At 34.5% G+C, this 26,324-nt stretch overlaps 1 protein-coding gene across 1 annotated transcript in view; it reads left to right on the top strand.

Annotated features, from left to right (window-relative positions):
* Positions 1 to 1,445: 1,445 nt before the first annotated feature.
* STPG2 (sperm tail PG-rich repeat containing 2) overlaps positions 1,446 to 26,324 on the top strand; it is a 351,046-nt gene continuing 326,167 nt past the window's right edge. Inside the window, exons 1-3 of the mRNA XM_007184172.2 lie at positions 1,446 to 1,554; positions 8,952 to 9,064; positions 23,657 to 23,821. Coding sequence (XP_007184234.2) covers positions 1,446 to 1,554; positions 8,952 to 9,064; positions 23,657 to 23,821 — 387 coding nt within the window. The remainder of the gene's footprint in view (positions 1,555 to 8,951; positions 9,065 to 23,656; positions 23,822 to 26,324) is intronic.

The raw sequence follows: 26,324 nt of genomic DNA, 5'->3' as shown, positions 1-26,324 counted from the left end.
ATGAAGACTTTCTTATATCTTTGCATCCCCATAACTTAGCAGGATACTGAACCTACGGCATATGCCAGTAAGCGTTTTTTAAGTGACTAAATGATTATTCAGGAAGCGACTGAGTAGGAAAAAAGGTACTACAGATACATTCTTGAGAGGCAGATAAGGCTTGTATGGAGAGCATTCTAACATATATGGAACAATTAAGCCACAATAAATGACCCACAGAATTGAGTACTGAACCGTGTCCTCCGTAGTATAAATATACAAATTTGTAGTAGAAACACATTAAAGTACTGTAGCTCATTTGGGGATAAGGCATGGTCAAGATAGGATAGGATTTAAGCCTTTAGAATGGTTAGAATCTGGATGGAATCCTTGCTGGGGAAAAAAAAAAATCCTGAGACAACTTTTAGGTGGATTCTGACATAGACTCCTTAAGGCCTTTGCAGAAGCCTGGTTTCTTTCGCCTAAGGTTAAGAGCCTCCTTGGTTTAGTGGGGTGGGCTGGGCTTTCGCAAGGTCTTTGCTCTACTTATACACAATGTAATGAATCAATGCTGCCGTTGCCTGGTATCTGACAACAGGAGCAGCTTTCAGTTACCTGAATTTGCATTGCTTCGGTTGGTGAGTTTTTCGTCTCCTTCCCCCGGTTCTCTGTTTCTTGTCACCACCACCTTCTGGGTTTCTCTTAGCCCTTTGGACTATCTATGGGATAAAGTCAGAGCGCCTTCCCCCTGGGGTGCGAGTATAGTTGTGGTAGGAGTTGGGGATGAGGTTGCGGAAGCGTTTCCCTTTGCACTAAGGCTTTTCTTTCACAGTACTTGCTAGTCTCTTCCCAGGCGCCCTAACTGACTTAAGGGGGATTAAAGGGGAAATGGACCACGGTCAAATTACCCCTAACGCCTTCCAATGCGTTTTCTAGAGCTTTCCTGAATCGGGGTGCAACGCAGTCAGAAGAGCAGCAAGCCTCGGCCCCACCCTCTGCAGGAGGACGCCGAGAGCGCGGGGCGGAGCGAGTGGGGAAGGCTTGCGGCTCGGTGCGCATGCTCCCAGGGCTCGGCCAGGGAAAAGCGCTTGAACCTCTCTCCCAGAGACTTCCGGGTGGAAAGAAATGGGCGGAGCCAGTTCCGGAAGCAGAGGGGCGGGCGCCTACTATTTAACCTCCTTCCTTGGAGGCGCGCTTGTGCTCTCGGTTGGTGAAGGGATGAATCTGTGGGATGTCTTACCTGTGCTCATACTCCTTTTCAATTTTCCACGCGGCTAGAAATTGACCTGGGAGTGTTCTGACACCAGTGAGCAGGTGGGGCGATAGCCCCTGCGCTAGCACCTCCATTTACAGAAGTTCTTCCCGGGCCTCCTGAAATTGTTGACGGCTTCTTTTTGCTCCACATCTCTTCTAGCCTCCCTGTTTTTAATCCCTTTGCAGCCGCCCACCCTTCCCCCCACGCCATTATGTATGCTCGGGCTCCCCGTGTGCTTAAATTGGCTGAAGGTGGCAGCACTGAGGATCATGTGGGTCCTGGATCCTACCAGGTACCGTTCCTGAAGCAGCAGGCAACAGGTAAGGTGTAGAGAAAGGCAAGCCTTCTGTGAGAGGCGCCTCACTTTCAGCCTGCTTCGCTTCTGTGTGCCTGAGTTAAACACTGTAGTACCACTTCATAAGTATAACACATGAAGCAGGTAGGGAAAATACTATCCGTATTTTACAGATGGTAACTGGTAAAATAATTTGTCGCATTTCACAAGGCCAGTAAGCGTATGGCGAAGACTTTTGATTTTACAGTGGTTGTCCACATCATACTTTAAATGGTACAGATTAGATCTAGGATTTTTATTTCCTGGCCCCGTTGACTATGTGAGTCTCCAAATCTCCTGTGTACTTCTTACCGCTTTCTGTCTCTTTTCTTTGTAATCCTGCCTGCCTCACACACCTTTCCTAACTAACCAGAGAAACATTAATTTACTGAGATATAACTTTTATATTTCTGTTTTGGAATACCTTTTAAAGATAGTCCCATGTATTTTTTCAGGTAGATGCTTCCTATCTTACCATCCCCATCTTTTTCAATATACTTAACGAGAGCCTGTTTATCCCACATTCTGTAAAGAAAAGCTGTACTCTTTGAGAGGTGGGGTGGGAATGGATAATTTAAATAATTATTTGCTCTCATTTGTTAGCAATTAGTGGCTAGGGGGTGACTTTTAATAAATACTTCTAATTTGCTTTCTGCTTTTTCTAATCATGATTTTTGTGGGGCTTAATACCATCCAAATTACACTTTTTCCCTTGTTAGCCTGCGTTTTCCCTATTGTCACACTCTTCCTGTGTTTTTAAACAAATGCCAGGATCCACTACTCTGTTAACATGTTTGATGAGATTAGGGTGTTAGGTTGATTTAAGTTTCTTTGGAGTACAAATTTGTCATTTGTCATTGTTTTAATCTTGAATTTTACTGCTTTTCAGCTTCTGCTATTGATATCAGTGTTCTTGGAGCTTATTATGTGTCTTTATTTAATGCACCTGAGTCCTTTTAAGCATTAACTCCCTACCTATTTATTAGCCACTGACGACCACCGAAAATGCTTACACTTATGATACTTTTCAATCCTTATTTTATTTTGACACAACTGACCATTGTCTTTTTAGAGATATTTCTTCCCTTGGTGTCTGTAACATCATTTTTTCCTGGTTCTTTTTCCAACTATTGTCTTGGAACAGTGCCTGATACATGGTTGGGACCTAGTAAACATTTGTTAAATGCTGAATCAGGTATCATTTTTCCCCTCTTCAACCAACCCTCCATAGTCTTCTTTAAAGGTTTTTATTTTTCTAAATACCTTTTAAATGTTTATATACTGTACTTCCCATCCTTTGCTTGTTGCTTTTCTCATGTTTACTTTTTCATTCAAATCCATAGCTTCAGCTGCTATCTATATTCTGATTCTGATGACTCCCGTAACAGTCTTTAGAGATACAGGTGATTCATATCTCTAAGATGAGCTTTCTCCTGATCATCAGGCCTTTGCATTGCCAATTACTTTTTTTGGACATCTCTACCTGGGTGGTCTCTGGCATCTGAAATTCCAGGTGTCTGAACTTATCATTTCCCTACCACCACAGACCCCTTTGAAAAAAAATGCCCTGTCAGTTGCTTATAAACTTTTAGCTTTGGAATTATTTTAGACTCCTTTCTTTCCTCTGACTGATCACTCCCATTGATCCTTAGAACCTATTGATTTTCTCTTCTCATTCTCAATCTGGTTCCCTTTCTTCATTTAACTGCCCTTGACTTAGTTTGGGATTTGTTATTTTTATTCTGAAATAAACCAATAAAATATTTCTGGTTTCTCTGTTTCAGTCTCTAACAACTTCTGTCTTATGGCTATTGTAATCTTCCTAAGATATAATTATATTGTTTGTTTAAAAAATTCCTTTTAACACTAATCTGAACTCCTTAACATAAGGAGGTGCATAAGATTCTTCATGATCCCTAACCTGGTCTCTCACTTGACCTGATCTTTCCAGGCACCACACCTCCACCAGCACTTAACCTACATATCAGCAGTTCCAACTTTGCATTGTCTATAAATTCATGTTCATTCACCTCCATGCCTTTGTACCTGCTGCTACCTTTGCTGAGTAAGCTCTCTTTTCTTTCCTTACTTGGCTAATTCCTACTTATTCTTTGAGCCTCAGGTAAAGTGAAGTTGTTCTTTGACTCCACTCTGTCTCAGGTTTTTCTTCTTTGACTCCACTCTGTCTCAGGTTTTTCTTCTTTGACTCCTAATGACTCAAAGCACTTTGATACTATATTGTAATTATCTGTTAACTTATCTGGCTGCCACATTAAAATGTGAGATTATTGAGGGCAATAACCAAGATCTCGACTGTGTTAGTCTCAGTTTTTAGCTCAATACCTTAACACGTATGTAAAAGAAATAAAACGGTAATTCTTGAAATAAAGTTTAAAAAAATCTAATGAGTTACACATAGCAGAATTAAAAACTCATAATCTGACTTGTGTGAACTTTGCTTAGAGATCAGTAACTGGGGTTTGCAAGGCCCTTCTTTTACTGTTTTATAGAATTGTGCCTTGTTGACCTATGAAGGAAACTAGGAAATTTGGGAACTTTGGCACTTTGAGCAGCTGCATCCTATAGAACCCTGTTTTCTTGGGAACTTTGAGCAGCTGCATCCTATAGAACCCTGTTTTAGTAATACTCAGCACTGACATGCTAATAATAATAATCAATAGAGGTTATAGGTGTTTCTTTAGTCATTTCTCTACAGGATTCCCTGGCAAGATAATTTAAAAGTAGCTGTTACCTCTTTCCTAGGTACCTTCTGCTTTACACCTCTTTGAGATCAGTAACACACTGGACTATACAGAAGTATACACACTTATTTAAGGGTCAGGGAAATTTTGTAGAGTATGATGTAGGAAAACGATGTTGGGACTTTACATAATTTACTTGTTACCTTGAATTACACAAGAGGAGAAGATCTTAGTCTTAGAACTTCAAAAGAAAGGTGCAGATACTCTTTATTCTCAACCTTTCTCTTCTAATTATCATTTTCCTCTTACTGTAGGCTGCTTGGTCAGTCCTCCAGTGTATTGTCTTCATATTTTCCTCAGAAAATTCTTTCCACATTAATTTTCAAACTTCATTGCCTTTTCTTTTGTCCAGTTGATCAGGGATTTCTACCCAGGATTTGCAGCCGGAAAGGAATAGGACTGAGCTGCTCTGATTTCATGAGTGGGAGAGATGATGGATATTCCGATTCCAGATTAGTGAGAGCTGCTCCTGATTTTCTTGCAAATTATCTGAGAAGCAAACAAATCTTATCTCATTAAAGCAAATCTTTCCCATAAACGACCAGCCTAGTAAAATATGATAAAAACATAGTCCTTTTAATAATGTGACTGCTCCTGGCATTATTGTGCTAAGGAGTATTTCATTGCCTTTTGAGCTTGATTTACATAACAAATGGTACCCCATATTAGCATATATTAGTTATCTGTACTGGTTCTATATTAGTTATCTAGGCTGGGTGACAGTGGTTCTTAATATATTCTTTGCTAAATTTCTTCTTTGATGGGAAAGCAGTTTTATCTGCCACAGAAGCATGAGCTGTCCATGGTCTTGTACTCCTGCCTATGTGCTTATGCTGGCAATAATGGTTTTATCTTATTAGCTGTTCAGAATTTAGGGAGACCATTTCAGGGAATTCTATCTTTATTTAAGTTTAAATAAAAATATGTATGTGATTGCTATATAAATGTTGGTGTCCCTGAAGATGAGTATATGTTTCAAAGATCTAGTTATTGCTTTTATGTGAAGAATGCCCTGCTTGTTTTGTACTGTAGTTGTGGCTGCAGAACTTGTCCTTTATCCCACACCGCCCACCTTCTTTCTCAAAAAATAGACTGACTTTTATTGCTTCATGCCAGTCTGATTTATCTTCTGCTGTTGGTGCCACAAACTTAATATATCTCAAATTGAACTTACTTCGTTCTTCTCGAATCTTATCTTCTCCTATATTCTTCATTTCTTCTTTCTACCTGACAGTTTCATTTATCATTTATTGTTGGAACTTAACATGTCAGTATAGTCATATGTCCCAAATCAAACTTTTAATTTTTCACTCCACCAACCCTAATGTGCCAGAATCGTCTTCTCCTATATTTTGTATCTTAATTATTAGCAGCACTGTTTGTAATGTAATTGTTTGTTTGGCTTCCCCACTATTTGAGGCAAGGGTTTTAGCTTATTCATTATTGTACCCTAACTGCCTCTCTCTGACACGTAATAAAGCATTCAGTATTGCTGAATGAATGACTAAAGGTGTAGTTTAGAATATCACCTATTAATTCTATATTTATTGTTTAATATGCACGACAGTATGATAGGGAGACCAACCATCCTGATTTATCTGGGAATGTCCTGATTTTAGCACTACAAGTCCTGTGTCCTGGGCAAACTAAGACAGTTTGTCACCCTAACTACACAGTAGGCATATAGTTATGAATAAAACAGAAAAGTCCCTTCTCTTATGGAGCTTATTAGTATAAACATTTAAATTTTCTTGTGGTTTTACTTGAGCTCAATATTTCATACAAACTTTTAACCTATTGATGAAAGATTCTTTTGTGATTAATGTTGGGAAACTTCAGTGAAGATTTTATGAGTACTGGCTTTCCTGAACACATGGGGCTATTGTTTAGGGGTTTTTTTCCCCCATTTTTATATGAATTTTAGTATTTTGCAATTCATTTTATGTTTCTTTAAATAGATTCAGTTAGAATCTCTGCCATGTTCTGATGACAGCTGCCTCAGAACTAGCCTGAGCTTAGCTTTCTTAGTTTTCATATCTATCTCACATTACCTAAATGAACATAAATTTTAAAAAATATACCTTTAATTGTGAGATGAAATACTGATGCAGAAAATTGCATAAAATTTAAATAACTTAAAAAGTGAATACTCAAGTAAAGAAATATAACATTGCAAAATTTTCTTTTCCAATCATAACCCTTTCCCTCTCCCCTACAGGTAAGCACTATTCTAATTTTTATGGCAATTAATTCCTTGCTTTTTTTAATGGATTATTAAATCATATTGATGAAATGACCCCTTTAACATAATGAAATGTCTCTCTTATTCCTGGTATTCTTTGTTCTAAAATCTGCTTTGTCTGATTTTAATTTAGTCACTCCAGCTTTCTTTGATACATGGATGTGTGGTATATCTTCTTTCATCCTTTTATTTTTAACCTCTGTGTCTTTATGTTTTAAGAGGGTTTCCTATAGACACCATAAAGTTGGGTCTTGCTTTTTATCTGACAATCTCTTTTAGTTGGGGCATTTAGAACTTTTCCATTTAATTTCACTATCAATATTGTTGTGTTTAAATTTACTCTCTTGCTATTTGTTATGTATTTATCTCATCTGTTCTTTGTTTCTCTTCTTCTTTCGCTAACACAGTTGAATGATTTGAGTTTTTAAAAAAAATGGTTCTGTTTTTATCTCCACTATTGGTTTACTAGCTGTACCTCTTTCATTACTTAGTGGTTGCTCTAGGGTTTACAATATACATGTCTAATTCATCACAATCTACCTTCAAATAATATTGTACCACTTCATGTATAGAATATGAGCCATACAACAGTGTGCTTCTGTTTTCCCCATCTCATTCTTTGTGCTATTGTGGCCATATATTTTATTTCTATATATGCTGTAATGCCACAATAAATTGAAATTATTTTTGCTTAAAACAGTCAATTTTTTTTAAAGTGATTAAGAATTGAGAAAAAAATGTCTTTTATTAACCCACATAAAATTAGTTGTTAATTCCATTCAGTATACTTTTCATTTCAGAAGTTTGATTTGGGTCTTTTTTATATCTTTATCTCCTCATCATGTTCATCTTTCTTCTACCTTATTGAACATATGAAGAATATTTATAATAGATACTTTAATGTTTTTTGTGCTAATTCCATCTTCTCATTCCTAAATGTGTTTCTTTTCATTGACTTTTCTCCAGTTTATAGGACATATTTTCCTGCTGCTTGGTAGAACACTCTCTGGTTATTTTCACTATTCACCTTATATAATCTGTAGCTTGATTTCTGTGTGCTTATATGTGTGTTTTGGTTGAAATCTGTATCTTGTTCTTTGGTTGCTTACCCCGATTTGGAACATTTCAACTGCTGTCCTGGGTTTCTCGAAACTTGGCTTCCTTTTAAGGATTTCTGTTATGGTCCTTGTGTTGTTTTGTTTGTTTGTTTGTTTTTGCTTTGGGATAGCAAATTCAAACCATCAGTCACTAAATTAACACCCAGAGTTTTAACATCATTCATGAAGCTTTTTCTAATCACCTCAGTGTGGTTGAGAACTTACCCTCTTTTTGACCCTCTGGGCATTTTTTAGCACTTCAGATATTTTTCCATGTTTAAAATTATTTTAGTACTTTTCTTAATGCTTCAGTAGGTTGTTGCTTTTTAAGGGTAAGGTCTGCATTTGACTCACCTCTTTTGTGCTTTAATACCCAACACAAATAAATAACTTTTGATTTCAGTTGCATTTTAATACATGAAGGCCTCAAAAGAAACTTTATTTCTGGTTTTAAAAATATATTATTAGTCCAGATTAGCAAGCTTTTAAACTGTACTAATTATCACCATTAATCTTCATAGTGTACATTGTCCTTAGTTGTACAAGATTCTCACAAGTTTTGAGTCCTCACTTTCATTCTTTTATTACCTGTTGAATATAGCTGCTCTATTTTCTCTCATTTTTTCTTTAGTATCTATGTTGATTAAACTATGCTCATTTTCTTGATATATTTCTTGAAAATTTTTATCTTTCAGCAGACTAAATCTGTCTACTAAGTTTACTTACTGAGTGTGTCTCTGCTTGTATCTTGGATTTATAAACCTTTGTTTTGGGTCAGGCAATCAAGAAATATTTACCGAGTGCCAACTATGTACCAAAGTGAGGAAACATATTAATTACTTGCCGTAAGCTCACTTTAAATTATTTCTATCTAGGCTCTGCCTACAAATTCATATATGCTATTCTCTATAATTAATATGTTTTTCCAATATATAAAACTGTGATCATCTGAGGATGAAAATATTTTATCAGTTAAATAGAACTTCCATTTTCATCTCAACCAAATATGCTTAGAAGAAAAAAGACTTATTTTCTTTAGATATTTTTTCTGGTGTTTAGTAAGTCCAGTTCTGTAGGTTCTTATATTTAATGTATATTAATACAAATTCTGCTCTTACATAGAATTTTTGAAATGCAAAAACTTCTGTAGCTAGACATTAGTTCTAATAATACAGTCTCAGCAATTGATGTTACCAAATGATTTTATACATTTTGAGTGCTTTTTCTCTGAAATTATTAGAATCCTATCTTATCTGCCGGTGATATGATTTTACTTTCATAGGTGGCTATGCACCATTCCTTTCTTTGGCTGCCGGAGAAAGTACTTTTACCGTTGCCTCTAACACCGAGAAAGCTGTTCCAGGTCCAGGACACTATAATGTTTCAGAGGTGCAGGTAAATTTATAATAGTTATTATAATTGTCTGAGTTAATAAAAATCATGCTTTCTTCCTCTAATAGACTAACATGTCATTTGTCATATTTTACTTTCCCTTCATATGATCTTCTTTCACCTTTCAATCTATATTTTGCAATTAGAATAAGGGAAAAACAAATGTGTTCACTGTCGGTTGTCTGGTTGGGTGTTCGTCATTAATCCACATATTCTATAAGACATAAGACATTGTTACATGCCTCCTAGACCTTGAGGTTCCTGAATGGGAGAATGGGACTACTGAATTAATTAAGGCCCATGAAAGTTGTGCAGATGGTCAAAATATGTAGAATAAGGCTGGCAACAGAGTGAAGGAGTTGGTTTGTATGCCATACTCTAAAGCTACAGCTATCGCCATTGTCTCCTATTTCTCAGGAGTCTGTGACCAGAATATCTTCACTGGTCCATTTATGTTCAGAAACAGTGGTTGTAACTCCAGTCTTTATCATCGTCAATATCAAGTTTTCCCTTTGCACATAAATTTTGTACTCATTCGTAATGACTCCTACTTGACCCTAGCAGACCTTTATCTCCCCTGTTGGAGGCCCAGATCAAGTCATTGATGCCTTAATGTTTGCATTAGATTTTTCTCAATTATTAATGGCAATGATTCTACCAGTTAGGGGTTTTTGGTTGCAAGCAATAAAGGGGATTTTTAAAACAGATACTAGGTTTATCATAGATTTATAGGCAAGGTACTTGGGTGGCTCATAGACTTGAAGGAAGAATTGAGCAGTCAGGTCTTAAAGAAGGATAGGACTAAGATAATTCCAGGTATTTCGGTAGTAAGAACTTCTGCATCATTCAATGGGAAACTGCCATTAGATAACTTAATTCTATAACTTCTTCCACTTTTTATGTGTGACAACACTCAAGATTAAAATCCCCAGTAGGGAAAATCTGATTGGTCCAGTTTTATTATGGACCCACACCTATGATTCCTGGGCCAGGGGTTCCTGTGTTTAGAAGCTCCTTTAAAATCACAAAATATAGGGGAGGTTTGATTGTCCCAAGGGTGGCAAATATGCTGTTATGAGCAGATAATAGAAGGGATGCTGGACAGATAAAAACAATAGATTTCCATTATTTTTCACCCCTTGACTGCCTAGTTCTCTCTCATGCACACAACATACACACACTTCTTCCCATATATATAATTTTAAAAGTGCAATTATTTTATGTATAATTTTCCTTCCCAGAAGGAGCCAAATTAGTATCTAGCTACTGCATTCAAAGATGGTATTACAGTGCCACTGCTAAATGAATCCTGGATCTCTAGATTTAGGCTATTTCTTGTTCTTGAACATTCCTGTTTCATTATTCTGCAACTTATAGATTCGAAGGTAAATACAACATGAGCTATTATAAAGAACTGGTTAGGATTGTGGGCTCTGGAGCTAGACTACCTAGATTCAAAATCCATCTCTGCTACTTACTAGCTGTGAGTTTTAATCTTAACCACTTAATCTCTTTGGGTCTTAGTTTCCTCATCTATTAAGTAGGGGTAATAACTTGGTAGGCTTTTTCTAAGGATTAAATATATATATATATATATTTTTTTTACTATGTCATAATATTGACATTCAGTCCAGTAATCCTCCACTGTAACAGCTCCTTTACTTTGCAGTGAAAATTGATTTGTATATTCTTTTCCTCTGAGTCCTTGTGGGATTTTTTTTTTTTTTAATTCAGACAGAAAGTCACAAAAGTTATACTCATCCTCATCAGTTCACTCAGTCCCATGTAATTAATTTCTTTTTTTTTTCATCTTGATCTTTTGTTAGCACTTTTATGAGTTCATCAGTTTTTCATTAGAGTTCTGAAAATGCTTATTCATTCAGTTCAGCAGTACAGTCAGTTACCAGAAACCTGTACTTGTCAGAGTCTTTTCCATGAATTTCTTGAAGATGAAACCCTTTTATAGGAACATATTTGCAAAATCATCAGAGTACACCCAGAACTGTCTGTAAATGACAAAAGACTTAAAAATGACCATGGTTAAAGATTTGATGAAAGTTCATAATAATGCAGTTGACAAGAAAATTAGTTATTTCTGAGATATACATTTTAAAGTAATAACTAGGATTATTACTTATAACATTATACCAGAACATATAAGATTTTTAGACGTTTCCTGTAATGTCTGAAACATTTATATTAACATATTTCCATACATATTTCCATACAAATACAAATATAAGATTTTTAGAAATTTCATGTAATGTCTGAAACATTTATATTAACATATTTCCATACAAATACAAATATAAGATTTTTAGAAATTTCATGTAATGTCTGAAACATTTATATTAACATAGTTCCATACATATTTCCATACAAATACAAATATAAGATTTTTAGAAATTTCATGTAATGTCTGAAACATTTATATTAACATATTTCCATACATATTTCCATACAAATACAAATATAAGATTTTTAGAAATTTCATGTAATGTCTGAAACATTTATATTAACATATTTCCATACATATTTCCATACAAATACAAATATTAGATTTTTAGAAATTTCATGTAATGTCTGAAACATTTATATTAACATATTTCCATACATATTTCCATACAAATACAAATATTAGATTTTTAGAAATTTCATGTAATGTCTGAAACATTTATATTAACATATTTCCATACATATTTCCATACAAATACAAATATTAGATTTTTAGAAATTTCATGTAATGTCTGAAACATTTATATTAACATATTTCCATACATATTTCCATACAAATACAAATATTAGATTTTTAGAAATTTCATGTAATGTCTGAAACATTTATATTAACATATTTCCATACATATTTCCATACAAATACAAATATAAGATTTTTAGAAATTTCATGTAATGTCTGAAACATTTATATTAACATATTTCCATACAAATAACCCAATGAAAGTTTAGTATTAGTTGTTTTGTTTGTTTTTTTATACTGCAGGTTCTTATTAGGCATCAGTTTTATACACATCAGTGTATACATGTCAATCCCAATCGCCCAATTCAGCACACCACCATCCCCACCTCATCGCAGTTTTCCCCCCTTGGTGTCCATATGTCCATTCTCTACATCTGTGTCTCAACTTCTGCCCTGCAATCTGACTCATCTGTACCATTTTTCTAGGTTCCACATACATGCATTAATATACGATATTTGTTTTTCTCTTTCTGACTTACTTCACTCTGTATGACAGTCTCTAGATCCATCCACTTCTCAACAAATGGCTCAATTTCGTTCCTTTTTATGGCTGAGTAATATTCCATTGTATATATGTACCACAACTTCTTTATCCAGTCGTCTGTTGATGGGCATTTAGGTTGCTTCCATGACCTGGCTATTGTAAATAGTGCTGCAATGAACATTCGGGTGCAGGTGTCTTTTTGAATTACGGTTTTCTCTGGGTATATGCCCAGTAGTGGGATTGCTGGGTCATATGGTAATTCTATTTTTAGTTTTTTAAGGAACCTCCATATTGTTCTCCATAGTGGCTGTATCAATTTACATTCCCACCAACAGTGCAAGAGGGTTCCCTTTTCTCCACACCCTCTCCAGCATTTGTTGTTTGTAGATTTTCTGATGATGCCCATTCTAACAGGAGTGAGGTGATACCTCATTGTAGTTTTGATTTGCATTTCTCTAATAATTAGTGATGTTGAGCATCTTTTCATGTGCTTCGTGGCCGTCTGTATGTCTTCTTTGGAGAAATGTCTATTTAGGTCTTCTGCCCATTTTTGGATTGGGGTGTTTGTTTCTTTGATATTGAGCTGAATGAGCTGTTTATATATTTTGGAGATTAATCCTTTGTCCGTTGATTCATTTGCAAATATTTTCTCCCATTCTGAGGGTTGTCTTTTCGTCTTGTTTATGGTTTCCTTTGCTGTGCAAAAGCTTTGAAGTTTCATTAGGTCCCACTTGTTTATTTCTGTTTTTATTTCCATTACTCTAGGAGGTGGATCGAAAAAGATCTTGCTGTGATTTATGTCAAAGAGTGTTCTTCCTATGTTTTCCTCTAAGAGTTTTATAGTGTCCAGTCTTACATTTAGGTCTCTAATCCATTTTGAGTTTATTTTTGTGTATGGTGTTAGGGAGTATTCTAATTTCATTCTTTTACATGTGGCTGTCCAGTTTTCCCAGCACCACTTATTGAAGAGACTGTCTTTTCTCCATTGTATATCTTTGCCTCCTTTGTCATAGATTAGTTGACCATAGGTGCGTGGGTTAATCTCTGGGCTTTCTATCTTGTTCCATTGATCTATGTTTCTGTTTTTGTGCCAGTACCATATTGTCTTGATTACTGTAGCTTTGTAGTATAGTCTGAAGTCAGGGAGTCTGATTCCTCCAGCTCCATTTTTTTGCCTCAAGACTGCTTTGGCTATTCGGGGTCTTTTGTGTCTCCATACAAATTTTAAGATAATTTGTTCTAGCTCCGTAAAAAATGCCATTGGTAATTTGATAGGGATTGCATTGAATCTGTAGATTGCTTTGGGTAGTATAGTCATTTTCACAATGTTGATTCTTCCAATCCAAGAACATGGTATATCTCTCCATCTGTTGGTATCATCTTTAATTTCTTTCATCAGTGTCTTATAGTTTTCTGCATACAGGTCTTTTGTCTCCCTAGGTAGGTTTATTCCTAGGTATTTTATTCTTTTTGTTGCAATGGTAAATGGGAGTGTTTCCATAATTTCTCTTTCAGATTTTTCATCATTAGTGTATAGGAATGCAAGAGATTTCTGTGCATTAATTTTGTAACCTGCAACTTTACCATATTCATTATTTAGCTCTAGCAGTTTTCTGGTGGCAGTTTTAGGATTCTCTATGTATAGTATCATGTCATCCGCAAACAGTGACAGTTTTACTTCTTCTTTTCCAATTTGTATTCCTTTTATTTCTTTTTCTTCTCTGATTGCCGTGGCTAGGACTTCCAGAACTATGTTGAATAATAGTGGTGAGAGTGGACATCCTTGTCTCGTTCCTGATCTTAGAGGAAATGCTTTCAGTTTTTCACCATTGAGAATGATGTTTGCTGTGGGTTTGTCATATATGGCCTTTATTATGTTGAGGTAGGTTCCCTCTATGCCCACTTTCTGGAGAGTTTTTATCATAAATGGGTGTTGAATTTTGTCAAAAGCTTTTTCTGCATCTATTGAGATGATCATATGGTTTTTCTTCTTCAATTTGTTAATATGGTGTATCACATTGATTGATTTGCGTATATTGAAGAATCCTTGCATCCCTGGGATAAATCCCACTTGATCGTGGTGTATGATCCTTTTAATGTGTTGTTGGATTCTGTTTGCTAGTATTTTGTTGAGGATTTTTGCATCTATATTCATCAGTGATATTGGTCTGTAATTTTCTTTTTTTGTAGTGTCTTTGTCTGGTTTTGGTATCAGGGTGATGGTGGCCTCATAGAATGAGTTTGGGAGAGTTCCTTCCTCTGCAATTTTTTGGAAGAGTTTGAGAAGGATGGGTGTTAGCTCTTCTCTAAATGTTTGATAGAATTCACCTGTGAAGCCATCTGGTCCTGGACTTTTGTTTGTTGGAAGATTTTTAATCACAGTTTCAATTTCATTACTTGTGATTGGTCTGTTGATATTTTCTGTTTCTTCCTGGTTCAGTCTTGGAAGGTTATACCTTTCTAAGAATTTGTCCATTTCTTCCAGGTTGTCCATTTTATTGGCATAAAGTTGCTTGTAGTAGTCTCTTAGGATGTTTTGTATTTCTGCGGTGTCTGTTGTAACTTCTCCTTTTTCATTTCTGATTTTATTGATTTGAGTCCTCTCCCTCTTTTTCTTGATGAGTCTGGCTAATGGCTTATCAATTTTGTTTATCTTCTCAAAGAACCAACTTTTAGTTTTATTGATCTTTGCTATTGTTTTCTTTGTTTCTATTTCATTTATTTCTGCTCTGATCTTTATGATTTCTTTCCTTCTGCTAACTTTGGGTTTTGTTTGTTCTTCTTTCTCTAGTTTCTTTAGGTGTAAGGTTAGATTGTTTACTTGAGATTTTTCTTGTTTCTTTAGGTAGGCTTGTATAGCTATAAACTTCCCTCTTAGAACCGCTTTTGCTGCATCCCATAGGTTTTGGGTCGTCGTGTTTTCATTGTCATTTGTCTCTAGGTATTTTTTTATTTCCTGTTTGATTTCTTCAGTGATCTCTTGGTTATTTAGTAACGTATTGTTTAGCCTCCATGTGTTTGTCTTTTTTACGTTTTTTTCCCTGTAATTCATTTCTAATCTCATAGCGTTGTGGTCAGAAAAGATGCTTGATATGATTTCAATTTTCTTAAATTTACTGAGGCTTGATTTGTGACCCAAGATGTGATCTATCCTGGAGAATGTTCCGTGTGCACTTGAGAAGAACGTGTAATCTGCCGTTTTTGGATGGAATGTCCTATATATATCAATTAAATCTATCTGGTCTATTGTGTCATTTAAAGCTTCTGTTTCCTTATTTATTTTCATTTTGGATGATCTGTCCATTGGCGTAAGTGAGGTGTTAAAGTCCCCCACTATTATTGTGTTACTGTCGATTTCCTGTTTTATAGCTGTTAGCAGTTGCCTTATGTATTGAGGTGCTCCTATGTTGGGTGCATATATATTTATAATTGTTATATCTTCTTCTTGGATTGATCCCTGGATCATTATGTAGTGTCCTTCCTTGTCTCTTGTAACATTCTTTATTTTAAAGTCTATTTTATCTGATATGAGTATAGCTACTCCAGCTTTCTTTTGATTTCCATTTGCATGGAATATCTTTTTCCATCCCCTCACTTTCAGTCTGTATGTGTCCCTAGGTCTGAAGTGGGTCTCTTGTAGACAGCATATATATGGGTCTTGTTTTTGTATCCATTCAGCCAGTCTATGTCTTTTGGTTGGGGCATTTAATCCATTCACGTTTAAGGTAATTATCGATATGTATGTTCCTATGACCATTTTCTTAATTGTTTTGGGTTTGTTTTTGTAGGTCCTTTTCTTCTCTTGTGTTTCCCACTTAGAGAAGTTCCTTTAGCATTTGTTGTAGAGCTGGTTTAGTGGTGCTGAATTCTCTTAGCTTTTGCTTGTCTGTAAAGCTTTTGATTTCTCCATCAAATCTAAATGAGATCCTTGCTGGGTAGAGTAATCTTGGTTGTAGGTTCTTCCCTTTCATCACTTTAAGTATATCATGCCACTCCCTTCTGGCTTGCAGAGTTTCTGCTGAGAAATCAGCTGTTAACCTTATGGGGGTTCCCTTGTATGTTATTTGTCGTTTTTCCCTTGCTGCTTTCAGTAATTTTTCTTTGTCTTTAATTTTTGCCACTTTGATTACTATGTGTCTCGGCGTGTTTCTCCTTGGGTTTATTCTGTATGGGACTCTCTGCGCTTCCTGGACTTGGGTGGCTATTTCCTTTCCCATGTTAGGGAAGTTTTCGACTATAATCTCTTCAAATATTTTCTCTGGTCCTTTCTCTCTCTCTTCTCCTTCTGGGACCCCTATAATGCGAATGTTGTTGCGTTTAATGTTGTCCCAGAGGTCTCTTAGGCTGTCTTCATTTCTTTTCATTCTTTTTTCTTTAGTCTGTTCCGCAGCAGTGAATTCCACCATTCTGTCTTCCAGGTCACTTATCCATTCTTCTGCCTCAGTTATTCTGCTATTGATTCCTTCTAGTGTAGTTTTCATTTCAGTTATTGTATTGGTCATCTCTGTTTGTTTGTTCTTTAATTCTTCTAGGTCTTTGTTAATCATTTCTTGCATCTTCTCAATCTTTGCCTCCATTCTTATTCCGAGGTCCTGGATCATCTTCACTATCATTATTCTGAATTCTTTTTCTGGAAGGTTGCCTATCTCCATTTAGTTGTTTTTCTGGGGTTTTTTCTTGTTCCTTCATCTGGTACATATCCCTCTGCCTTTTCATCTTCTCTGTCTTTCTGTAACTGTGGTTTTTGGTCCACAGGCTGCAGGATTGTAGTTTTTCTTGCTTCTGTTGTCTGCCCTCTGGTGGTTGAGGCTAAGAGGCTTGATGGGAGGCTCTGGTGGTGGGTAGAGCTGACTGTTGCTGTGGCGGTCAGAGCTCAGTAAAAAACGGATTAAATATATTAATAAGCATTTAGAATAGTGCCTTATTATAGTTGGCACTCAATAAATTTTAACCATTATTAGTGTTGCCATTTTATAATAGGGAAAAAAAAAGAGGGAAAATGAAAGAAAGTGATTTATGAAGCAAGGAAATACAGGTGGGGACGTGTTCTGTTTCTGTAACTGATCACGAGGCTACGTGTAGCTTAAGATTTTTCCATTACTCATTCCATGTTCCCCATGTCTTCAACAAGAACTGTATCCAGTAGAGTTCTAAGCTTAGTGGGATCACCAGACTCTTCAGATCTAAGGTGTCTGAGCTCTTGGTTCTTAGGCTTGCTTTTTAACCTTTAAATAAACTTGCTCTTAGCATTTTCACTGGCTTAGTTAGGAGGCTCTGCAGGGTGTCCCTATGTTCCATCCCACCACACTCCTCTTGGCTCTCATTAGTCCTGTTTTTCTGTCCGGGTCAGGGTTAATCACCCCAGCCAGAACACAAACCTTATTTCGTTTTCTGCTTGGTAGCATTAAGAACCTGGAATGGCCAGTTGGTGGTTTCAACTTCCAATTCAGGGGAACATGTCTTGCTTCTCCCTGACATCTTAAAACTTCCAGAAAACTAGAGCCTAAAGCACAAAAAGCAAAACAGGAAATAGTGGGACATTAGACTTAATCATTAGAAGTGTCACTCCTGCCTGCACTCCATGGCTCACAGACCAGACCAGCATATTATGGGTATATGGGCTCGCTAGTTCTACCAGTATTTCCCTCATTAAGCCTGATCTGTAACTCCGGTATTCCAAGAGGGAAATGTAATAAAATGCATAATAGGTAGATGTCAAACTTGTTAAATGTGACAGGTATCAGGATGTTGGAGTGTTATTTTATATTAATACTGATTTTAGTCAGTTCTACCTGTAAAATAATATAAAGTGCAATTTAGATCAAATTTTATTTTATTCCAAATTGGGTACATTTCGTGGATTTCAAGAATAAGAAATTAGGAAGTGTGCTTTTTTGTGTAATAGATGATCTAAGAAAAAGAGTTCTGGTATTCTCTACTTTTCTTCTTAAAATTATAAACAAATGCCAGGAGAAGATTGATTTCCTTTGTTTAAAAAAAATGACTTATTACTTATTTACATAGTTGCTGTTGATTTTTTTGTAGTTTTAGGCTAAATTCTTGCAGAACTTTTAGAAGTTCAAGAAGTGTGAATTTATCATACTATTTGAAAAATAAAGGGCATTTCATTTTAAATAGCTGAATTAGGAAACATGTTTGTAATGTGACATAGGTTACATATTCTGTAAATAATGAATATATTAGATAATAATTAAAGGGATAATCTTACTGGAAATTAATGCATGTATTTAACAACTTATCTTTATACTTTTCTTTTGGAAGCATAGGTTGACATGTTGCTTTCTATCAGAGGTTAGTTAGTAAATATTATTTGGAGACTTCAAATGAAATTTTAAAAAACCAAAAATGTGGGTTGTATTTGTGAGGGCCCACCTCCACTGCTAAATACAGAATACTTGAAGCTTTTATAAAAGCAGAATATTTGGGAGTTGAAATTCTTTTCCCCTATTTCTTTCTTCCTCTTATGGTTGTTTCACTTTGGCTATGGTTGCCATTATTCTAAAGTTGGGGTTGGGAGTATAAGTTTTGCCTTTATAGCTCTTGCCCAGTTATAGGCAAAAAAATTTCCTTTGTTTCCTTTAGCATATCTGAAGCATGTTAATTTTTTTCAAAAGGAAAAGAAAAATAGAAAGGAACATAAAGGAAATTTGCTTATAGAAAAGAACATAAAGGAAATTAAGATAATAAAAGAAGCAGAAGAATCAGATTTACAAAGTGCAAAAAGCGAGCTTCTGATCCTTTGATAATTAACTTATTAAGTCACGTAATTTGTTTTGTTCATATCCTGTTTCCTAGGATGATCCCCACTCCAGAAGTTCAGTATAAATGTCACATGTTTTCTGGTTGTCTTCTAGTTTCAGACCTGTTTCTGCATGGCAGATACCGTTTTGTTCCTTGTTACATGAGAATGGTTCTAGATGTGGGGATGTCTTCCCTGGGTCCAGATAAATAGTTTATTTCTTATTTCTCATTAGCTAGGCCTAGGAATAGATGTCCAGATTAGGTTTGATTTTTGATTGGAGAGATATACCTCATTAGAGCTGAATGATAGTCTGTCATATGTGATACAGTGCATGGCCTCACCCTTCAGATGAGACTGCTTCTTGTAGAGCTGAGAGATTGCTGACAATATAAAAATTCATCAAATAGCCATTGCATATAGACAAAGCACAGTTCTCAAGAAGTACTAAGACCATTGTCTCACAGGTTTTTATATAAAATGTGTAATTACTTAGTAATATAATTTTGGGTCATTTATCTGACATATGAAAGTTTCTTTTGTAACCATTTGTAATATTAGTAGAATTTGTAATTATGAATAATCTGAAAAAAATCCTGGTTAATTTGTACACAGTTAAAAAAATCAGATTGATTTTTACTATCCTCTGTTGAAGTATTCAATATAAATTCAAATTGCAGTTTGAAATGTCAGATCGTAGAGACTATAGTAATGGCTTGCAAAGAATGAAAATTTGAGGAGATCTCTTTTCACGATTTTATTATTTAATCTAACTTGTTAATTTTTTTACAAAATCATTAAAGTCTACTATTATAGATCCAAACTTTTTAAACATAGGAATTGTGATCTTATTAAAACAGTAATCAAGTAGCGAATTGACTATCTAATTTGACTCATTTTTTAAAAAAGAAGACCTCTTTTGTGTATTTCTTAAAAGCTGAATAAAGCTGAATATGATGCAAACTAAAGATAGGCTCAGTTAATAGTGAATGTGAACAACTGACATGTACACGTCATGTGAAAAGGTCTGTTGGTAAATCAATAACAAAAAAACCATATCTGATCAGTCAAATGCCAACAACTGTTGGGTAGGCCAAAAAGTTTGGGTTTTTCCATAACAGCGTACAAAAACCTGAATGAACTTTTTGGCCAACCCAATGTTAATATGAATCATCTTTGAAATGACTGAACTGTGACTGTTTAGTGAGACTAGTAAGATGGAATTTTATTTGAATTAACTGGCTATTAGCCAGTTGATAAATTTCTGATTCTAGAGCATCAAGATATGTGACATGGAGAGCCATGGACAATTCCTCCCAGGACTCTTCTCTGCAGTAAACAATGTTTAAAACTAATCTGAGTATAAAACCAAGCTGTTGCCAATAAAACTGCGTAAACATCCCTGGAAATGACCAAAATGTTATTCATGAAAATAATTAATCCTAAACAAGCCTGGAAGGTTTGCTTTTCCCCTCCAATATGAGCATTTTTAGCTCATTTCTGAGGTGTATATTCTCCAGGGGCCTGTAAACATAAGCATACACTCTTTACTCTTGCGCTACAGCTTTGGAGATTCTTTTGTCTTTGATTCCTGTTTTAAAACTGAGTGTTGCATTCTCTTAGAGTGTTCAAACTACAGTAAATTTTAGTTTGAGTTCAGCATTAAAACTGAGAGCTCTAATTGTCATCCTTTCTTATTACCCTCTCTCATTAGACAGTTGTCTTCAGTCAAGAGCCTTAACTTTCTCAGGCTGAGTTTTAAAACTATTAATATTCATATAGGTATTAATTTTAAAGTGTTTCTTTGAATTATTTCATTTTTCCTCTCCAAATTAGTATAATATAAAAGGGGGCCAAAGTCTACAAAACCGGGAGAAACGTTTTAAGAAGTTTATTTCAGATGGTCCAGGGCCAGCAAGCTATGATCGGTCTTATCCTGGAGCATTAACTATGAGCAGAAAAATACTAGAGGCTAAAGAGCGTCTTCAGTCAGTACGTGCTATTTTGAATTATGCTTCTAAGGCCATTTTTTTTTTAATTTAAAATAAAATAGAAATGGTTTACTGTTTAATGTGATTAGTACATTTAAAAAACTTACCATAAAAATTAGTAGGTTTATTAGTATCCATATTGTAGTTTATAATTAAATGAATATTTGATGTTTATAAACTTTAGTTTTTAACCATGTTAATATTTGACTTCACTTCTGCTTTTGATAAATCTATAATATAATCTCTTCTAATGTCTGTGGTGAACAGAAAGTAAGGGAGATTTAAAAAACTGCCTGAGTGGTTTACCTCTCTATATAGAGGAAACTCCTGTGTAAGTACAGTTAATAATACAGTGAAATTTGAAACATGACTCCTGAAATAAATAAGCTCAAAATTTAGATGAGAGAGATATATAGATCATTACTAATGCAAGATTAAATGTGACAGGTGCTAAGTGAATGATCATGTGATTAAATGCCATAGGAATTTAAAGGAAAAAGATGTATTTCGTAACAGCTTATGGAAAAACCTGAACGAACTTTTCGGCCAACCCAATGTTATGAGAGAATCTAATTTGTAGAGGATTTATAGAGGAGGTTGGCCTTGAAGAATAGGGTTGGAATATGCATTCTAGGCATGGAGGACTACATGAGTGCAGACAGAGAAGTGGGATCTTATGGAGGACAGTGAGAAGATTATTTTGACTGGAGTGAAGAATTTGTGTAGGAGATTACCAGGTGATATGTTTGGAAAGGTACATTGATGTTATATAAAGAATAATCTTTACACCAAAAGCCTACCCCTTTGAAATAATTAATATAATCTAGCAGATTTTGGTCATAGTTTATTTAGCGTAGTTCCCTCTCCTCTTTCCATAACACTTTCACATAGCTCATATTAATTAAATTTTGATCAGTTCTTTGTTTCGGAGGATATATTTTAGGGCTAAGTACTCAGTTGAATAATGTCAGTGTAATGACAATAAGGTTAAGGTTTATAAGTATACTTAAATATCAGCTCTTTCATGTGTGTGGACAAAGTAAATGTTCATTTACTCATGAAAGTGTTTATCAGACATTTTTTGAGTAACTATGTGAACCAGACATAATGCTAGGCGCTGATAATACTTAGAAGACAAATCACTGCTCCCTGGGATCTATAACTTTAACAGGGAAGTAATGAATGGAATTCAGCACAAAACAGTTGATGAAGTGGTATTTTAATAAACGTTTAATAAAAATTTTTACTAGTAGCCCAAAGTAGATAGTTTTTGGAGGGAATTAGGGATATCACAAACTGGATCTTGAAGAAGCATTCACTAAGGTTGGGGCTACATTTTGGAAAGTCTTGACATCATACAAATAATTTTTGAAAGTAGTGAATGGAGGGGAGGCCATTCAATACTTTCCTGTTTAAATTTGGTAACCACTCTCATAAGTATCACTGAAACTACTTAATAGTTGTCTCTAATGATAAAAAAAAGTAAAATTCTGCCAGTGATAGTATGTTTATGACACAATTATATATCGGGCATGTGTGCAGTCAACTCTAGCATTTATTTATTTATTTAAAACCTACAGAGGATCAGTGTATTCTTTTTTTTGATAGAAGTTGCAGACTCTATTTATTTTTATTTTTTAATGAATATATGAACTTCCCTTCATTTTTTTCCTTGTTGGTTATCTATTTTAAATATACCTATTATAAATAAACTCTTAATAAGTAATTTTTCAGATTACTGAATCATTTAAATGCCAGTATTTTATTTGATATATTTTATACTGGTATTTCTAATATATGTTACTCCTTTCTGTTTTTACTTAAATTATAAAATGTTTTCCATTAAAGGAAATTTTAAAAAAAGGATAAGCGCCTTAAAACTTCTGACTCTAACGTTGATAATTCTGTTAAAAATTTTTGCGTAGCTCTTTTCAGTATCAAATTGTATATGTATATGACTTTATACACTTACATATAATTTTACATAACTTACATAGCTATAGTAATAAATTCAATTTTATATTTCATATTTTAAATTTCCATTTAGCATCATATCAGACATTTTCCTTGCTACATGGTCTGCAAAATTAGGATATTTGTACAGGGCACCGGTAAGATGAAGATAAGTCAGGAGCTGGAAAAGAATGAAGCCAGAAAATGTTACAGAAAATATAAAGTTTGTTTTTACCTGGCAGACACTATGATAGCATAGCACAAGTAACCACAAGTAACTGCTGATTGTTGATGTGACTGTAGGAATGCCTGTTTTTGGAATCACTAATGCTTGCTTTACTAAGCAAGATAAATAACTGAGCCAGATGAGAGATTCCTTATCTCTACAAGTGGCTTTAACAGTAGTTTAGTTTATATTATGGTTTATGTTACTATTTAATAGTAGTTTGGTTAAATCTTGGTTTATATTATGAGGTAAGACTTGAATTCACTCTTTTAAATTACTTTTACAGACAAACATTTTTGGTTTATATTATAAAACTCATAAAGTCAATATTTAATAGTTGTCTTTTAGTAAATTTTAATATTTGTTTATTCATTCCTTTTCTTGTCTTTGAGTAAATAATATAATTTTTTTTTTTTTTTTTTACAGAAAATGTCAAGGGCACTTACAGTTTCCAGAATTGTTGATGTTCCTTCGATTCCTTCTTGTGGACGGTCATATGGTTATCATATTAATGAGGATGGCAGCATCACAAAACATTTTCCACCTGCTATTGACAGTACACTAGGTCCAGCATACTATAAACCTCAGTTTGTAAGTATGATACATTTCACATTGACAGTTGGAAGACTGTTTATGATTATGCATGTTCTAGTTAATGTAATACTAACTGCAGTAACAAATAGACCCCCAAATCTCAGTGGCTTAATGCAACAGAAATTCTTTTTTTCCTCATTCATATGGACATTTCTTGTTGATAAGAGATGTTCCTCCATGTAGAGATTCAGGGACACAGGCTTATTCCAGTCATGTTACTGTCATCTCCAAAGGCCTTGGTGTCATCTGTATCCAGCTGGCAGAAGGGAAGAGAGGACAGAGAACTGGTAGTGGGGGTTTTTTGTAGGCTAGGCCTGGGAGTTAAATTTCAGGCACATGGACACACTTAACTGCCAAGGAGCCTGGGAAATATAGTCTAACTGTATTCAGGAAAAAGAGGAAATAGTTTAACTTACTAAAAGTCTCTGCTACAGTGTATAAGCATATGCAATACATAGATATTCTTTTCTTTAATTTGAAAGGGGAAAAAAAGCCTTTCATTTATAAAAGAATTTGAATCTGATAGTATAAGCATTATTTGTTTCATAAATGATTGTTTAAAAAAGATAAGGAGCTTCTCTCTGATTAAAATATCAAACATAATATGGCAGATCCATCTCATCCAGGTTTTAAATTTCAAACCTGGCCAGAGTTGAGCAAAAATTTCATTCAGCCAGTTGAAATGTATGATTTATCCATGAATACAGATATGTCTGGTTTTACTTAGTTACAAGACTGAAGTACATAGTGCTTTGAATCTGTTATATTTTTATACTTTTATGAGATCTGGAAGAAGTAATCCTAGTGAGGAAAATGGCAAAAATTTAGGGTAAACTTAAGGAGAGGCTGAAGAGACATCTTGGTCAAAGAAAAGGTATTTTCAGAATTTGGCTTGACTTTTACTCCCAATACTCTCTATTGTTTGAACATGTCTCCATCTTTGGGCTTAGGCTTAAGCACCTTATGAAACCATTTGGTTTTTGGCAATAGGTATACTGGGGTATTTTGGAGTCTTAGATACTTTGAATTGTTAAGTTTTTATTCCTAAAATATTTTTATTATAATTTATATAATGGCACATATACTTGAACAAACATAAAAACAGATAACCATGTACCCACCATCTCATATAACACATATTAAAATTTTATTATACTCAAATTAGCTATATTTTAAAATAAATATATTATTACAATTATTACCCTACCCAGTTTCCCTCCCTCCATTCTTTTCCCTTTGCCAAAGTAAACAGTAAATCTTTACTGCATATAAATAACAATATGTATTGTTGTATGATTTAAAACATTTAAGTAAATCTTATCATCTGGCATGCAGGTTGCTTGCTCTTTCACTTAATGTTATATTTTCTAGATTTACCTATATCAATATATTAGATCTAATCCATTCATTGTTTCCAATTAGTGAGTTTCTTTTTTAAAAAAGTAATTTTAAATTTTGAAATAATTTCAGATTGATAGAAAAGTTACAAGAATAATACAAATAATTCCCATATACCTTTCACTTAGATCCTGCAGTTAACACTTTATCACATTTGCTTTGTCATTTCCCCTCTATATTTATATTCTTATTTTAATTAAGCAATTTCAGAGTACATTTAAGACATGATGCCCCTTTACTCCTAAATACTTTTAATGTAAAATTTCTAAGAACAAGAATTCTCTTTTATAACCACAATGTAATTATCAAAATCAGAAAAATTTCATTCATATAATCCTATTATCTAATCTGTAGATATTTTAAAAATATTGCTAATTATCTCAATGATATTCTTTTAAAAATGAGTTTTGGTCAAGAGTCCCATCTGGTATTACAAGTTGCATTTAGTTGTCGTGTCTCTTTAGAGTCCTTTCATTGGGAACAGTTCTTCAGTCTTTCTTTGTCTTTTGTAACCTTGACTTTTTGAAGAGTACAGGCTGTTTATTTTGTAGAATATGTCTCAGTTTTGGATTCGTGTATATTTTATCATGATTAGGATAAGTTTATATATTTTAGCAGGAATGCTACAGAAGTGAAGCATCCTTCTCAATGTATTACATAAAAAGGCACAGGATGTTTACCTATCCTGTAGTTGGTGATGTTAACTTGAGGGGGTGTCTTTCGGTTTTATCTACTGTAAAGTTACTATTTTTAAAAATTTATAAATATTTTGGAGAGGTTACTTTAAGAATCAGTAGATATCCTCTTCCTTATCAAACTCTCACCTATTAGTTTAACATCCATTGACGGTGCCTGAATCAATTTTACTGTGATGCTTATCAAGTGGTGGTTTTCTAATGTCATATTTTCTTTAACATTTTTTTTTGTTGGCACTTTACTTACTATAAAGAACAGCTTTATATTCTTTTCCATTTATGTATTTATATCAGTATGGGTTCATGAATTCCTGTTTTACTGACTAGGTTGTAATTTACTACTTTCACTATTGATTTTGAGGTTAAAATTATTTAATATTTGACCCTTGGGAGCCCTTTCAGTCTGC

Source organism: Balaenoptera acutorostrata, chromosome 5 (genome assembly GCF_949987535.1).
Source record: "Balaenoptera acutorostrata chromosome 5, mBalAcu1.1, whole genome shotgun sequence".
In the NCBI taxonomy this organism is placed as follows: domain Eukaryota; kingdom Metazoa; phylum Chordata; class Mammalia; order Artiodactyla; family Balaenopteridae; genus Balaenoptera; species Balaenoptera acutorostrata.
This window is presented reverse-complemented; position numbering and strand designations above follow the sequence as displayed.